Consider the following 19,249-nt stretch of genomic DNA (forward strand, 5'->3'; position numbering starts at 1 on the left):
TGAGGAAAATCCTTGATTTTTATGATTTTGTCTATTCTAAGAGAATAATTACATCGTAAACAACAAAATGATCGTACCTTGGCAGCCATTGCTCCTACCAGTTGACCCATAAGGCCCTTCCAGTGATTGAAGTGGATTTGGCGAAGTAGATAGCAAAAAATGTCCAAAAAAGGGTAAATTTGACATTCTCATTTGCATATCAATAGTTTTGCAATGAAAAAACGGAGGAAGAATAGAAAAATATCGGAAAAATCATAAGAATCTCGGGTTTTCAAATATTTTATTGTGAACGAGGCTGCAACCGAACCCTCTAACTTATGGCTTATTCACTGAGAACACCCTGATTATATGAAATTTTAACACAGCGCCCTCGTTTGACGAACCTAGGACATTCGTGTTACGGAATCGTGATGCATTTAGGGATACATCGTTTACAGTGTAGGGGTGGGGTGGGGGACCTGTTCAAGCATGTCTGAGTTATGGCGTTGGACATGGAAAATTCGCAAACAAAATGGCTGCCAGGCAGCCATATTGGATCGTATCACGACGAAAATGGATATGCACATGTATGTCATAGAACACTGTCCTAATGCCAACTTTGAATGAGATCTGTTCAAGCATGTCTGAGTTATGGCTTTGTACATGGAAATTTCGCAAACAAAATGGCTGGTAGGCGGCCATATTGGATTGTATCACGACAACAATGAATATGCACATGTATGTAATAGAACACTGTCCTAATACATTAGACATTAAGACTCATCTTTTTATGAGAGCATTTTGATAAGAACTATTTTCAGTGTCCTGTAAAGTGCCTTTGAACATTCTGAGTAATGGATTCAGGCGCTATATAAATTGTTTGATTGATTGATTGATTGATAATACCAAATTTGAATGAGATCTGTTCAAGCATGTATGAGTTGTGGCTTTAGACAGGGAAAATTTGCAAACAAAATGGCTGCTAGGCGACGATATTGGATCGTATCATGAAACAAATTGATGTGCATATGTATGCTATTGTATGTTGCCCCTGTACCAAGTTTGAAAAAAATCGGTCCAGGCATCTCCAAGAAACGGCTCTGGACGAACGGACGGATGGACACACGCATGGACCCACGCACGGACAGGTGGAACCCAATCCATAAGTCCCCGTTCCGGACTTTGTCCGGCGGGGACTAAAAATAACGCCAATGGCATTGTAGCACAACTGTATATTTTTTTTAAATGCTTAAGAACACTTTATAGGTGTTCATTTGCTGAATGACTATCCAGTTGCCTATCCAACCCCTGTCATTATCTTTGCAATATACACTGTTGCTATGAAAATGGTCTTGTTGCTAAACATATTTGCAAACATTTTTTGCAACATCTTTGCAATATATGTGAGCTTGTAGCAGATGCTATGGGCGTGGTCTTGTTGATTTTTTTAATTATGTATTCATTTACTATCATTCTCCACTTATCTTTGCAATGTAGGTGATCATTTGGCTGTTGCTATGGCCATGGTCTTGTTGCTAGGCATATTTGCATACTTTTTTTGAATGTTTGTTCACTTGTCGAAGTGTGTTCATGGTTGCTAGGGAAATTTGCATACAATTTTTGAAAATTTACTCACTTGCCTACAAGATGATGATATATGAGCAAAATATACTATTGTTTGGTTGTTGCTAAGGGGTGGTCAAGGTTCAAACTTTTTTGAAGAAAATCTGCAGAATAACACTTTCCGAAACATCTCATTAAAGGTGATTCAAAATGCTCACATTCACTATCGCTAATTTGCTAGACGACATGTTTGTGAAACGCATTCTGGTTTTAAAACTTTTTAAAAGCGTCTGCAAACACCTTAAAATGACCTTTTTTCAGTCAGTTCCCTTCGGATTTACTTCAAGAGTTTTCAGGTATTTCCAGTCCCACCTAGACCATGGGATTATATGACGTCATAAGGGGTACTGGTTAGCACGTAGCCTATGGCGAGCGTAGTCAACAGGTGAACAAAGCTCAACAGCATTGTGAAAAAATACATTGCTGGTCATTGAAATAGACATCAGTAAACAAAAACTACAGTCTACATGTCTTATTAACCAACATTTACCAATATTTACTCACAGTTTCTGACTAATTGTCAGTGTCTGCGGGTATAAATGCTAAAATATTATGTCCCCATATTATGGCAAAATAAATCAAAACGGCTAGACTAGATATACATAAACACATGTCACGTGTTTCACATTTATTGACTTTTATTTATCTGATTTTTTATTATTTGCCGACAAAAAGCATTACGATACCGTCGTGACGCGTTGACAGCATCCCGGCATAATTTAGCCCAATTGTACTCGCGTCGCGTCGCCTTTTGAACGGCGCATTTAACAACAAAGTAAACATATTTCATCTCGAATAAATATACTAGCTATTAGAATACCAATGGGAAACTCCAAGAAGGTGTATCAGGACATGCAGTGCCACAATATATTTGTAATTGTTGGTCCCATAATACACTAATTGATTCGATTTGCTCCCAGCATATGGAAGCACGCTCCGAGTCATTGCATCATGTAAATGGAACTGTGACCGACCTAATTTTGTTGTCCATATATAAAATGAGAGTGACCTGTAAACGTTTCACAGTTTTCGTTGTGGTCTTGTATTGTCACATGTTTGGCTTGTGAACGCAAGTTTACATATATTATTTTCAGCCAGGGCTGTCTAGGGCGCAATACTCTAGTCCGAGTCTGAGACCCATGTAAAACCTCAGAAACTCACATTCAGATCGGACTGAACAGAAGTAGGTCTCATCGACTTGTTGGGGACTCAAATTATTGCTTGTTTTTATCACGGTATACAGGTGATTATTATATATTTGATTATCGGTAGGTGGGTAGTGTTGTCAAGTTTTGTGCAGTCACTGCAGCCGCGGCGGTATGCGTAGGATAGCCTTCCGCCGATCAAACCTGAAGCAGTGTATGTACGTATTGACTCAGGGGAGCACATTCGTGTCGGGTTGAATTTATCCACGTGTTGATATAATCCATATTTATCAGATATATTGTAAAATTCTTCAAGTCATACAGAAATAACGTCTCTAACATCAAAACAAACACTGAGAAATTAGACCAGACGTGGCTAAGTATCTAGTTGCAGGCTTTCCCTCATAACCATGTGCTGGGGTCACAACCTTGATTGCTGCATGCTGACGTCAATATTGTCCAATCATATAATATCATGAACACATCGCGATATTTGATTTGTTGGTTTCCTAAACTGTATACTTCGAATACCATGATTCGTTACAAAATTCTTCTAATAAATGTTAAATAGACTTCTTTAATTGTATGAAGTGATATCGCAACAAGGGAAACCATACAAGTTTTCTTCCAGACGAGTTGCTAAAGTCATATAAATGACAACACGAAACTCACGAAATTTCCTTAATTCTTTACAATTTTATTGCTGATAATATGGGTAATCTAATAGCTAGTATACATTTGTATTTATTCGAGATAAATATGTTTTGTTGCTAAATGGGCCATTCAAAAGGCGACATCAGCGAGTACAAGTATTAACCTTTTCACCACCAATTGCCCCCTGGGAATGTTTGTTCTCCACCACCCCCCTCACTGACCACAAGGTGAAAGTGAGTGTTATGTAATCAAATTGATATAAAAATACTTAGAGTTGCTCATTTTTAAAAAATGAGGTATCATTTCATTGGAAAATAAATTCTCTACATCACACTTGCAAATACAAGCATTCAAATTCCACAAACACAACCGAAATATGAATTAAAGTAATAAAATATGAATAAAACTAACACAAGTCGTTTATTTATTGACATATCACAAATAAACAAATTATTTATATTACAAATAAAATTCAAAATACCAACATTTATGTTCCTACAAAACTTCTCTTTACTGGTTAAATTGTCAAAATTGGCGAAAATTTGGCAGAAAATGACATTTTGAGTCGTAAAAATTTGAACGAAATTAATTAACAGCTCACTAATCCGATTATGATGCAACAGACGGTGCCGCACCGGGAATGAAAGTGTCTTAAAATATCTAAAGTTGTCACCTTGATACCTTTTGAAAAGTTGGTTTTTGTAAATATAATTCATTATTTAGCAGAACAACAGGCTTTATTTGCCGACGCACATACCGACCAACGGAAACATGCAGCCTGTAATTTGAACCCACGCCGCGGTAATGTTTTTGTCACATTGAGTACATTGAGTTCACACAGCCATCTCCTTTCATTCATAAATGCCATCAAAGTCAAAATTAAACAGAATTTTTCATGAACAGAGCCGTTATTTACATCGCAAACGATGTTAGGGGAGACAATTTTCGGTGTGGCCATGTTGAAATTTGAATTTTACCGTTAAAAAACGCATTCAAAAATGTGATCGGAAAATCTTCAGATTGTGTGTAATCTACCGCCCACATTGTACCACTGACCAGTATAAATTGAACTTGTATGAGTATTATTCATTATTGAACATTACCACAAAGAAATATGACCAAAATAATTACTTTTGGAGCTAAATACTGTCCCCAAGGCCATAGTATGAGCGAATGCTACGGGTCAACAAGGTACGCAATTTGCCAACTTTCACTACGGCAACGGTGAATTCCCCGCCGGTAGATCACTCGGCCCTCGTGGTAGTTCTGAAGCCTATACCGTTCCCACAACTGACCTGATGTATTCAACAATGTTTTTGAGTAAAAATTCAGTGGAAATTTCTCAGGACAGTTGTCAAAATGACATCGTAGGAGATGCTACGTGAGCCGTTAATTACTTCCGCGTTGTTGAAATTCGATCTTTCTGGCGAAAAACGCACACAAAAATTACGATCGCTCGTCTTTCCAATCGTGCTAGAAAACAATCCACTAACATGTGTTCAAAATGGCAGACTATATAAACAAGGCTAATACGCATGTGTGGAACTAGTTATTGCAGCAAGTTTTGCAGCAATAGCTGCCGTTAAACGGTTTGAACGTCGTAGTAGTTGAATGACCTTTGGTGTTCCCGCTGTAGAGGGAATCGGTGGGCGCCCTAGAGCGTTCCCGCTGTAGCGGGAATCGGTGGTGAAAGGGTTAAAGTGGGCTAAAATATGCTGTCGACGCGTCATGCGGGTCAAAAGTATTGTAATGCTTCTTGTCAGTAAATAATTTTAAAAATCAGACAAATAAAAGTCATTGAATGTGAAACACGCAACATTACAAGTGTTTATGTATATCTGGTCTAGCCGTTTTGATTTATTTTGCCATTTATACCCACATATTGGGTACCTGTTACTGTCCTTGTGTGAATGTAGAATGAAGTAGTGAGACTGGCAAGTATGTCTAGAAAAAACATGAGCTTTAATGTCCTAGTAACAAACTAACTTGTTAAATCAATAACGAAATACATACACAAACTTTGGCTATCTTGAGGGCTACTCAGCACCACTTGCAGCTGGGAAGATCACCAGCAGGTGTAAGGAGTATAGGCTACCTGGGGAGGTCCCAGCAGATAGGTCCTATGTGTGCTCCTGAATGTAAAACATAAGTAAACCGAAAAGATGACCCGGGGAGGACCCGGCAGGTGTCGTAACCATAGCTACCTGGGGAGGACCCGGCAGACATAGCTCGGTGGTGAATTGTACAGGGGTAATTTGCAGTAAGCCGAGAAGAGCACCTGGGGAGGACCCGGCAGGCGTCTGTATACTAGCTACCTGGGGAGGACCCGGCAGACATAGCTACATGTAGGTTGAATTTGTACTGGGGAGAATTTACAAAACGCCAAGAAGAGCACCCGGGGAGGACCCGGCAGGTGTCTTATCCTAGCTACCTGGGGAGGACCCGGCAGACATAGCTAGGTGAATGAATTTGTATTCGAAATGAGCTGATTGATTAGTTTTCAGCTGACTGTAAACTGTATTGGGGTAATTGAACAAGGGGAAAAGGCCCGTCACTGTGGTAGTGCTGAGTAACCAAAGAAGATTTACAGAACAGATTGAAAGTATCTGCAAGAAAACAAATGATAATTACATTAGAACAGGTTATGTCTGGCATGTATAGCACCACATGTTGCAAGGATAAAGAAATGCGATTAACATGTCTGAGAGAACTGCCTGATTTTAGAACAAGTAAACGTTGGTGGTGATGGGGATGGTGGGTGGGAATGACTCGGTAGGCAGAGACAAATTTAGCAATGTTCTCCAAACGCAGCTTGAACTAGACTGAGGCTAGAAGGAGCCTAAGTAGAAAATTATGCATAGTACAAACATTCTGACAATTTCCTGTGCTCCCCTTACGTATACACATGTAATCTGGTGATGACGTACATCCTCTGACATTTCCTGTGAGCATATTTGAACACTGGTTTGTGAACTAGATGCCAGGAGGAATGGAATGTTCAGGCTTATGAAATATTCTGTATAAACTAAAATTAAATAAATTCTTAATAATATGGGGACACAGTATTGTTGCATTTATACCCACAGACACTGGTAATTAGTCAGAAAGTGTGAGTAAATACATGCTAACCAGTACCCCTTATGACGTCATATAATCCAGTGGTCTAGGTGGGACTGGAAATACCCGAAAACTCTCGAAGTAAATCCGAAGGGAACTGACTGAAAAAAGGTCATTTTAAGCTGTTTGCAGACGCTTTTTAAAAGTTTTAACCCTTTCACCACCGATTCCCTCAATTGAGGGAACGCACCAGGGCGCCCACCGATTCCCTCAATTGAGGGAACGCCAGAGTTCATTCACCTACCTCGCCATTATGCCGTTAAACGGCAGCTATTGCTGCAAAAATTGCTGCCATAACTAGTTCCACATATGCATATTAGCCTTGTTTATCTACACTGCCATTTTGAAAGCATGACAGTGAACGATATCAGGAGTACGATCCAAATGACGAGCGAAAATCGAAATCAAATTTCAACATGGCGGAAGTAATTAACGGCTCTCATAACATGGTCTACGATATAAATGATGTCACTATCTTTGTATATTTCGACATAATTTGACTCGAAATACATCGTTGAATACAAGTATTTAGGTATGGGAACACGTTGTACTTGTGTGTAAGCATCAAATTCCCACTAAGGCCGTGTGAGCTGCCGACGGCAGTTTATGGTTGAATTTTTGAATGTCGTTCAAATTTACGCAATCTTGTGACCGTGCCGACGCCCATGCTAACGTTCCAGGGGTAATTTTTGGCTATATCATGGATTATTTTGGTTTTATTTCTTTTTGTTACGGCTCAATAATGACTTGTATTTGTATTAGCTCACTGTGTAGAGGTCAGTGGAGAGAAACTTACGCTTGATGTTGGCGATTTTCTGATCGGATTTTTTATGTGCGTTTTTCAATGTAAAATTCAAATTTCAACATCGGCGAAGCAAAATCTGTCTCCCCTAACATCGTTTGCAATGTAAATAAAGGTGCTTTTCGTAGAAATTTCCACTCAATTTTACTATGAATACGATGTTTTATACAAGGAGATGGCTGAGTGAACTCGATGCAGTATATGGAAGGATCAGATTATCGCAACGTAACTTCAAAGTCCCGACTGCTTATTTGCTTTTGTGGGTAAGCATGTCGGCAAAAAGCGCCACTTTGTCGTCCCGATTCGGACTCGTATACTACCAACTTGTGGGCATTTTTTTACTGATTTTGAGCATAAATTTGGTGATAATTTTTTGTTGTTCTGTCAAACAATGATATATAATTACACAAACTGATTTTCCTGAAGGTATTGGGGCGACGACTTCAGATATTTTTTACCCTTCATTGCCGGTGTGGGGCTGTTAATTATTTTCGTTCAAATTTAATACGACTGAAAATAACATTTTCGGACAAATTTTCGCCGATTTTGACCATTTAGTCAGTATACAGAAGTTTTGTAAGAACATGAATGTTGGTATTTTGAATTTTGTTTGTAATATAAATATTTTGTTTATTTGTGATATGTCAATAAATAAACAACCAGTGTTTGTTTTATTAATATTTTGTTACTTTAATCCATATTTCGGTTGTGTGTGTGATATTTGAATGTATGTATTTGCAACTATGATGTAGAAAATTTATTTTCCATTCAAATGATACCTTATTTTTCAGAAATAAGCAACTCTAAGTATTTTTATATCAGTTTGATTACATAACACTCACTCTCACATTATGTCAGTGAGGGGGCTGGTGGAGAACAAACAATCCCATGAGGCAAGTGGTGGTGAAAGGGTTAAAACCAGTATACATTTCACAAACATGTCGTCTAGCAAAATACCAATAGTGAATGTGAGCATTTTGAATCACCTTTAAGTTACAGTCTTATTGACCTGAGTACTTTTTGATTTAAAGTTTTTGACCAAAAATTCCCATCTTTACACCTAATTTGCATATGCCTGATGGGATTATCATGGCCGATAGATTTCTTAAACTACATGTAAATACGCCTGAAAATGACCGATCTGCCCAGTAGTTTTTGATATGAAGTTTTTTTACTTAAATCACACTTTTTAACCCAACAAGTCATTGAGAATGACATAGTCCCCGCTATGATTGGGTTTTAAGGAATTATCACTACTCTGATCACGCAACAACACTTGTGAACCTAAATCAAACAGACTTAGATATGTTGTGTCTGCTTGTTGGACATGGAACATGCCTAAACCAATAAAGGATGGGTCAGGTATGGGGGATTGTATCACGACGAAAATGGATATGCACATGTATGTCATAGAACACTGTCCTAATACCAACTTTGAATGAGATCTGTTCAGGCATGTCTGAGTTATGGCTTTAGACATAGAAAAATCGCACACAAAATGGCTGCCAGGCGGCCATATTGGATCGTATCACAACAACAATGAATATGCACATGTATGTCATAGAACACTGTCCTAATACCAACTTTGAATGAGATCTGTTCAAGCATGTCTGAGTTATGGCTTTGTACATAGAAAAATCGCAAACAAAATGGCTGCCAGGCGGCCATATTGGATCGTATCACAACAACAATGAATATGCACATGTATGTCATAGAACGCTGTCCTAATACCAACTTTGAATGAGATCTGTTCAAGCATGTCTGAGTTATGGCTTTGGACATGGAAAATTCGCAAACAAAATGGCTGCCAGGCAGCCATATTGGATCGTATCACAACAACAATGAATATACACTTGTATGTCATAGAACACTGTCCTAATACCAACTTTGAATGAGATCTGTTCAAGCATGTCTGAGTTATGGCTTTGGACATAGAAAAATCGCAAACAAAATGGCTGCCAGGCGGCCATATTGGATCGTATCACAACAACAATGAATATGCACATGTATGTCATAGAACACTGTCCTAATACCAACTTTGAATGAGATCTGTTCAAGCATGTCTGAGTTATGGCTTTGGACATGGAAAATTCGCAAACAAAATGGCTGCCAGGCAGCCATATTGGATCATATCACAATGAAAATGGATATGCACATGTATGTCATAGAACACTGTCCTAATACCAACTTTGAATGAGATCTGTTCAAGCATGTCTGAGTTATGGATTTAGACAGGGAAAATTTGCAAACAAAATGGTTGCTAGGCGGCCATATTGGATTGTATCATGAAACAAATTGACGTGCATATGTATGCCATTGTATGTTGCCCCTGTACCAAGTTTGAAAAAAATCGGTCCAGGCATCTCCAAGAAACAGCTGCGGATGGACGGACGGACGGACGGACGGACGGACGGAACCCAATCCATAAGTCCCCGTCCCGGACTTCGTCCGGCGGGGACTAAAAAAAGACTTTTTGTAGCATATGAATGAACTTCATGTTTTAATCATAGACACTCTCTATAATTTAATTAAGCAGTGCTAATTGTAAAAACAGTGTTTCCAAGCAACCTCAAACAGAGGGTAATCTTGATGCCATTGACATTGACATGTGAAGTAGCCCATAAAAGATTTAATGGTTTTATGGCATCAATACACAAGAAGTTGAAGAACCTCTCATTTGTGGGCCGAGTCGAAGCCCTGTTTCACAATACAAATCACAGGGATTTTTGCATATTGCTGAATGGATCATCATGTAATTAATATCACTTGATCTGTGCATCACCAGAAACATCACTGTGAAATTTCAGCCAAATCAACAGTACTTTTGGAATTATAGACTTTTGACTTAACCCTTTCACCATCAATAGCCTCATGGGATTGTATGTTGTCCACCAGCCCCCTCACTAACATAATGTGAGAGTGAGTGTGGTGTAATCAAACTGATATAAAAATACTTAGAGTTGCTTATTTTTAAAAAATAAGGTATCATTTGAATGGAAAATAAATTTTCTACATCATAGTACCAAATACATACATTCAAATATCACACACATAACCGAAATATGGATTAATGTAATAAAATATTAATAAAACAAACATAGGTTGTTTATTTATTGACATATCACAAATAAACAAAATATTTATATTACAAACAAAATTCAAAATACCAACATTTATGTTCCTACAAAACTTCTGTATACTGGTTAAATGGTCAAAATCGGCGAAAATTTGTCAGAAAATGTTATTTTTAGTCGTAATAAATTTGAACGAAAATAATTAACGGCTCACTAATCCGATTACGAGGCAATAGTCAGCCCCGCACCGGCAATCAAAGGGACAAAAATAGCTGAAGTCGCCGCCCCAATACCTTCTGATAAATCAGTTTGTGTAATTATATATCATTATTTGACAGAACAACAAAAAATCATCACCAAATTTATCCAAAACATCAGTAAAAATACCGCCAATGGCGTTGTAGCACAACTGTACAGTTTATAAAAATGTTTATCCATATGCTAGTCCATGCTAACAATTTGTTGAATGACTATCCAGTTGCCTATCCAACCATGTTGCTATCTTTACGATATATGCTATCATTTGGCTGTTGCTATGGGCGTGGTCATGTTGTTAGATATATTTGCATACATTTTTGTATGTTTTTGTTCACTTGTGTATGAATTCTGATATTATCTTTGCAATATATGTGATTATTTGGCAGTTGCTATGGGCATGGTCTTGTTGCTAGGCAAATTTACATACATTTTTTGAATGTTTAATCAATTGTCTATCAATCCCCGTTGTTATCCTAGCAATATATGTGATCATTTGGCTGTTGCTATGGTCGTGGTCTTGTTGCTAGGCACATTTGCATACATTTTTTGAATGTTTATTCAGTTGTCTTTCTATTCCTGTTGTCATCTTTGCAATATGTGTGATTATTTGGCTGTTGCTATGGGCGTGGTCTTGTTGCTAGGCAAATTTACATACATTTTTTGAACGCTTATTCAATTGTCTATCAATCCCTGTTGTTATCTTTGTGAAATACACAACTGTTTGGCTGTTGATATGGGTGTGGTCATGGTTGCTAGGGTATTTGCATACATTTGTTGAATGTTCACTCATTTGCCTACCAGATGATGTTATTTGACCAAAATATACTGCCATTTGGTTGTTGCTAAGGGCGTGGTCATGGTTGCTAGACCAATTTTGTCAAAATGTTTTGAAGAAAATGTGCAGAATAACACTTTCTGAAACATCTCACCAAGTTTCAGACTCGGTGACCAAGTACTTTTTGAGATATAAGTTTTTGACCAAAAATGAACATTTTTACACCTAATTTCCATATCAATCATGAAATCATTGTATGCTTAATGTTTCTTCATCCATACATCCCTAGATGAATTCCCATTAAATTTCAGCCCAATCTGCTCAGTAGTTTTGGAATTATAGATTTTTAACCAAAAAGACACATTTTTAGCCCTAATTTGCATATCACTGATGGAATCATCATGTCATGAACAAATCTTATTTTCTACCCCCTTAAGAATGTTCCCACCAAATTTCGCACCAATCTGCCCAGTAGTTTCTGAGTTTAAGTTTTTTGACCAAAAATCACATTTTTTTACCCAAATCACACACCTGTGATGCGATCATTTTGATTTGAACAATTTCCCAACTAGACACCCAAGGTAATGGATCCACCAAATATCATGGCAATCGGTTCAGTGGTTTTTGACTTTAAGTTGTTTACACACACACACACACACACACACACACACACAGACAGACAGACAGACAGACAGACAGACGCCGGGCGATCCCTATAGCACTACTGAACCTCAGTTCAGTTAAAACAATAAGATATGCACGAAATCAAAGTTTCAATATTCAGCAAATCTTTTTACGAACATGACGGTATGTATTCGAAATTTATTGTGATGGATGCATGGACGTAATATTGTAACAGTCCTGGGTTAACAGTAAATCTTTGAGGAAGATTATCGTACAATTGTGTGACTCTCAAAGCATCAATCGCTGTTAGCCTTTCTTTTTGTTTTTTGCACGGTCGACAAACAAACAGTACAACTTACAAGCTCACGCTTGGCGGCCATGGTAGGGCCAAGAAATGCTGTTGAATTTCCGGGTTGCAAAAGTGCAGTTTTGACTTTTATATCATCGAATAATGGGATTTGTTTTATATATTCTAAAACAACAACTAATTTTTTATGTTTCTCAGTACAGTAACATTCCTAAATGATGGGGTTGAGTTGAGAAATCGTAATGTTCGGCAACACGTGGCGTGATGCATGATGTCATAGATAAACATAGAGACGCAAGTGATGAACGTATTCAGTTATTCGTAGCCCGAAATTTCGTTATATAAATGACGTTTTTCCTCAAAATTTTGAAGAAATAAAATGTTTTTAGGTGACTTCTAAATTAATCAAATCAAACGATATATTAATGCAAGACAAGCTTTAATTTTTAATTTTTTTTGTGGACAATGTTCGAATTCGACTGACGAATCCTGCGACTCAAATCTAACACACGATCAATGCACCGTTCACCAGCCAGACGAAAATGGTCGACATGTTTGTTGACTAGCCGAGAAGTGCATAAGGAACTTGTGAGGCAGTCCGAATAAATAGATGTAAAATCCGACGTTTCGAATAAAAATTCTTCTTCAAGGTATTTTTAATCAAGACATATTAGGTAAACATCTGAATATATTTGAAACACTAAGTTGACTAGCTGACTGTACGAATGCCATAGAAGGCATCGAATGAATAACATTGAAAAAAGTAAGCGTGAAACTTATTTGCATAGGAAAGAAAATCTTTTTGTTTCGTTATTTTTTTCACGATGAAGACTACGCGTAAATGGTCGTAGTTTGGGCTCATGAATAACGGACAATAGGTGTTTACTTTTTATTGTCTACAACCTAAAGTACATGAATATGTGTTGAGACTTATGAATATTCACCGTAGTACATCGTAACTACTAGTAGCTACTCGTCTTTACTCGTTACGATGCTTTTGATTCCGATGTCGCCCCTTACACACACACACACACACACACACACACACACACACATACAGACACCGGGCGAGCTCTATAGCATTACTGAACCTCACTCAGTTTAGTTGTACTAAAAATCAATGAATTTTAGTTACCATGAATTTGTACATGTATGGCCACCATTTTGAATTCTGAACTCTGTACTATACATGTACACCTTATCAGTTCAGTTGTGCTAAACATCATTCACACACTCTACAGTGTACAAGTTCAAGCAGCTATGTCTGCAAGTTCGGAATACCTAATCTGATGCCACCATTTTGCCTTGAACAATTTTCCAAATAGACACCAAAAGTAATGTCCCCACCAAATAAGAAGGCAATCAGTCTAGCGGGTTTTGAGTTTAAGTCACATGCACGCACACACACATGCATGCACGCACACACACACACAGATGGACAGAGCGATCGTGCCATTTCGATAGCATTACTAAACGTTATCAGTTCAGCATTGGCATCTGATTTGTGTGTTATTGTAATTTATCTGTAATACATACATGTAGTCTGCTTCTCATTTAAACTAATTTTGTTTGAAGCACTAGACTCTACCAAAGTGGTGTTTATAAAAATAGCGCCAATGACTAATGAACCTAGTTCATTTGTGTTCAAAAATATTTTTCTAATGTTTCTGATGAACTAAATAAATACTACTTTACCTGCCACCTTGTGAACTGCCCCTAGAAGTTGACCTTGATGATTCTCTTTGTGCCTCCATCAGAAGTTTTTCCATATTACCATTATGGAAGGACAATGGAGTACCATGTTGTGGTTCATGTTGAGATTGGGTAGCACCATGGGCATAATTTAATTCCACCCAAGACTCTAGAAAAACAAGAGATTGAAACAGATTACATGAGATTTTATGAGCCTGTCTCTATCTATTCAGCCATCCACAGTTAGTGCACAAAATGTGAATTTTTACAACAATTATGGCCATTGCCATTATCACCAAGGTCACGCAATAAAGTATTGTGTATATGTGGACTACTGTTTTCAACATTCGTGTTGGGTTTGGCAGAAATTGGCCTGTGAATCTCAAAGGTGTATACATTATATACAAACATGTATGTTTTGGGCTATTTGACCTAGAAAGTGAAGGTTAATTTCAAGGTATTCTGAGAAAGTTTATTATTGATAATATGGATTTTATTACATACTTTAAAGTAATCAAGTAGTTGATTCTATTTGCCAAAGTGCAAGTCAATCAGTGCAGTTCTTTTCGAAAAGTTGTCATATTTAAAGTTTTGTAAAATGCAATATTGCCACCATAGTGGTCAACCGATTGCAATGCTTTTCGCAAACTTGAAAGAAATCTCTTGGATGATGCTATACACAAAAGATCACACGAGTGGACTGCTCGTTCTGGTAAAGAAGATTTTTAAAGGAAATATGCCTTTTTCGAAAATCCAATATGGCTTCCAATGTCACGTGACCGCACACAATTTTATTACAAATTTTAAAGTAGTCAAGTAGTTCATTCTATTTGCCAAAATGCAAGTGTCAATCAGTGCAGTGCTTTTGGAGAAGTTGTCATTTTTAAATTTTCGAATAATCCAATATGGCTTCCAAGGTCAAGTGACCACACACGATTTTATTACAAACTTTAAAGTAGCCAAGTAGTTCATTCTATTTGCCAAAATGCAAGTCAATCAATGCAGTACTTTAGGAGAAGTTATCATTTTTAAACTTTCGTAAAATCCAATATGGATAAAAGAATTACCGTGAACACCAACATTCAGATTAAATCACTATTTTTACAAATACAGGCTGTTTTCAAAATTCTTCCTACTGAGATGATGGCACAGACTGTTCAATCTTTTGGTTTAAACTCCAGTCCAGATATTCAAAGTCTTGGTGAAATCTAAGGAAAATTCTTAAAATTCAACCTAACTTCATTAGGTTGAATTTTAAGAATTTTCCTTAGATTTCACCAAGACTTTGGTGTATATTTACATGAGGGCAGCACATCTTCCTAAATCTCATTAAACATGAGACTTACTATGAACTTGCAATAGCTAGTGGTGACATCATTAGCTTCCATATTGAAAAATACCGCCAATGGCATTGTAGCACAACTGTACAGTGTTTAACTAGTCCATGCTAACAGTAGGTGTTCATTTGCTGAATGACGATCCAGTTGCCTATCCAACCATGTTGCTATCTTTGTGATATACACGATCATTAGGCTGTTGCTATGGGTGTGGTCATGTTGCTAGATATATTTGCAAACATTTTTTATTGTTTTTGTTTACTTGTGTATGAATTCCTGATATCAACTTTGCAATATAATTGATCATTTGGGCGGGTTCTTGTTGCTAGGCACATTTGCATACATTTATTGAAAGTTTATTCATGCGTCTTTTAATTCCTGTTATCTTTGCAATTGACATGAATTGGTTTTCCCGGGTTTTTATTTCATAATCTCCAACACGCAGTTTCATTGTTTTTGTCCGATGATCTATTCAACTGCCAACCACGTCTGTTTTACCTCCATGACTTTATCGACTGCTGTAACATATAAAATATTTGCTCGAATTTTTGCCTTGTCGTGATTTCTAAAACAAAGTAGGTCTGCTGCTCAAACGTGAACGGATCTCGCTACTTTAGTCGGCGACACCGGTCGTCCATGTGCAGGTGCTAGGTGGGGTTACGTGTTTTATTGTCTCGGATCGAGTGAATGGTTACAAATTAGTCAAGCAATTTAACATCAACGTCAAAGCTCAACATCAGGAGGCATTTGTCATCTGGGGTACGTTAGTTTTGTCAATTCATTATAGTTTTGAACAAGTCATTGAGAATGACATAGTCCCCGCTATGATTGGTAGGGAGGCCCACAGCCTGTTGGGAAAAAATTGCTGTTTTGAAGATTTTGGAACCTTCATAAATCGTAAAGCAATCAAATATAACTTGTTAATTTCGATTATTTAATAAATATGAGTAGTTGTGTTTAAGAAAAAGTGGTATAAAGGCATTTGTGGCCGTCCTGATCGTATCTTTTGAAGTTTGAAATTGAAAGAAATTGCAATCGTTCGGGCGTTTTGTGTGTGTGGTTGGTTCAATGGTCGCGAGAGACAGCCCCAACGGCGACTTTTGGAGAGTCTTTAAATACACCGTTTTCCATTGGTTCTTTAACCCCCTTTGCGCGAAGATAACGAATAGAAATCTTGTTTGAAAAGAATTTGACTCCAAGTTTCGTTATTGGCCTGTTCTTATGAGCGACGAGGGATTTTAACTGACGAGCCTTGCTGCTGTAAGTATGGCTTTTTTTCACAATTAATAGTTTCGATGATCTGATGAAAAAATTTTCGCGCATCGAATTTCTCGATGCCACGGTGACGGAGCCAGCCAAAATATGGCGGAGGTTGCCAAGTATGTCCCTGCTTCAGCGTGGCTTCAATCCCCTGACGTAAGTATTGTGTACTCTACTTCTTTTGAATTTTTGGCTTCATTTTCCTTCATTTTATACTAATGACTACCTTTTTCATCGATCGATGCCAAGTTATCCGACAAATGATAGCGAACACAACACCAATTTTACACGGGAAATTCACTTCCGGGTTTTTTGAACCAGCTGATTTCTTTACATGGTCGGTAATGACAGTTGTGTATTTTTGTCACATTTTCGCCTCATTTTTGTCGGCGTACAAGATATATCGTCAGAATAATTATTGAATAATGCTCTCTACACTCAATTTCCCAGGTAATGCAGATTACTGTTTCAAGTTTCAACAAACCATACATACAATGTATGAACAAACTATACATATATAGTTTGTTGCATATTTTGTGTAAGTTTTTATTTATTATTGTGGTGATACTGGTAATGGAACTTTTGTGCCATGTCTGCTGTGCTGTGCTTTGCGCTCCTGTGCTGTGCTTTACGCTCCTATGCTTTGCTTTGCTTTACATACTAAATAATAAACAATGCAGTAACCTAAGCTTTTAGAAGTAATATGTTTGTCTAGAATTAAATGCATGTCTAGTGTTTAAAATGTATGTTGAATAACCAATACTCACTCTTGGTACTGCCTTCACTGAACTTAATAATTTGCACAAATTTATTGTATGTTTTATATGTGGAATGCACTATGATAATAACTGACTTGTTTTGATGGGTTTTGCTCTGCACACAATTTGAAGTTCAAAGCTTTCTTGATGGTCAAAACTTTGTTTCGTAGTGATTAATCATAAATTAGCAAATGAAAATAATTGATTCTGTTTCAGGTATATTTCTAATCGAAAATCTACAAATCAGGATAGGATCAAGATGGCTGCCCTGGTATGTTGCATGTACATGGTGCTCCTGACTTTGATGGTTCAAACCCACTCTAGCAGTACTCTATATGAGCACAAATCACGAAATACCTGTGCAAAGGTTACTGGAATGGACTGGTTGACTCTGAAGTTGAGTATCAATTGTTTTGGAAAAGAAATTTTGAACAGATCTTTACTGGTTGGAAGGTTGCACTCAGTACATGCAGTCATTGGCACTGCTTCCTCATGCAGAAGCAGACATGCTTTTTATTACCTGACCATGTTGTGTCTTTTGCTATCAAATGATATCAATCCAAACCCTGGACCTATGGACAACGGTGGCCAAACTACTACATCTGAGTTAGAAGTGTGTTCAACATGCAATATTCCAATAACTTTTAGTGACATTGAAGTATATTGTGTAAGTTGCTTCAATTCATGGCACAAACAATGTTTATGCGAACAGGTGTTAGAAAATGAGGATGATACAATTCTCAAGTGGTTTTGTAATTCCTGTCTGTTTAAAATAGACACACCTACTTCAAACACCCAACCCTGCCCTACCATTGTCTCTAAGGAAGCACCTAGAGGATTACAGATGTGTACTTGGAATGTACGAAATATACCAAAGCATTTTGAAGAATTGAAATGCATATTAATGGCATCAAACTTACACATCTGTGGCATAACTGAATCTTGGTTCAACAGCACCTATGATAGTGCAAGCTATGTAATTCCTGGCTACAACCTCATCAGAAGAGATCGACAAGGAAAAAATGGAGGTGGTGTTGCCGTTTACATATCATCAACAATGAAATACACTGAACGAACTGATTTAATGAATGACAACTGTGAAGATCTCTGGCTGCAAGTTAACATAGTCAACTGTAAGCCTTTCCTTATTGGGACTGTATATCGTCCTCCTGACTCTAAATCATGTTGGTTTAACACTTTCGAGACTAAATTGAATTTATTGACAAATACATATGATGAAATAATCCTCATGGGCGATCTTAATATTGACACCAGCTCAGGGGATAGTAAATGTAAACAATGGACCACTCTATGTGAATCAAATGGTTTTGTTTACATGGTAAATGTACCCACAAGAGTTACTGATAATACTAATTCATGTATTGATCACATCCTGACCACACAGCCTGACAAGATAGTGCACACCCATGTCTCATGTATTGGTCTCAGTGATCACTATCCTGTTTCTGCTACAAGGAAAACATCATTCAAAATTGGCTCTAAAACCCACAACACTGTAAAGTACAGGTGTATGAAAAATTTTAATGCCAACTCTTTTTGTCATGACCTTGAAAATACAGATTGGTCAATAATTAACAGTCATAGTGACGTCTCTACCCAATTAGAAGTATGGAATAAACTATTTCTTCAAGTAAACACGCTCCAATTAAAGAAAAAAGAGTGAGATTCCCCAAAGTTCCGTAATATCTAAACACGCTCCAATTAAAGAAAAAAGAGTGAGATTCCCCAAAGTTCCTGAATGGTGGAATGAAGACATTAGTCTAGCTATACAAATCAGGGATAACTGTAAGAAAAAGAATTCCCATGTATTATACAAAAAATGG

At 37.4% G+C, this 19,249-nt stretch overlaps 1 protein-coding gene across 1 annotated transcript in view; it reads right to left on the reverse strand.

The window, feature by feature from the left end:
* The window catches only part of LOC144446435 (BCL2/adenovirus E1B 19 kDa protein-interacting protein 3-like), a 104,447-nt gene that overhangs the window by 62,816 nt on the left and 22,382 nt on the right, over positions 1 to 19,249 (reverse strand). Inside the window, exon 2 of the mRNA XM_078136197.1 lies at positions 14,054 to 14,219. Within this exon, the coding sequence (XP_077992323.1) occupies positions 14,054 to 14,219 (166 nt within the window). The remainder of the gene's footprint in view (positions 1 to 14,053; positions 14,220 to 19,249) is intronic.

Source organism: Glandiceps talaboti, chromosome 15 (assembly GCF_964340395.1).
Source record: "Glandiceps talaboti chromosome 15, keGlaTala1.1, whole genome shotgun sequence".
Lineage (NCBI taxonomy): Eukaryota > Metazoa > Hemichordata > Enteropneusta > Spengelidae > Glandiceps > Glandiceps talaboti.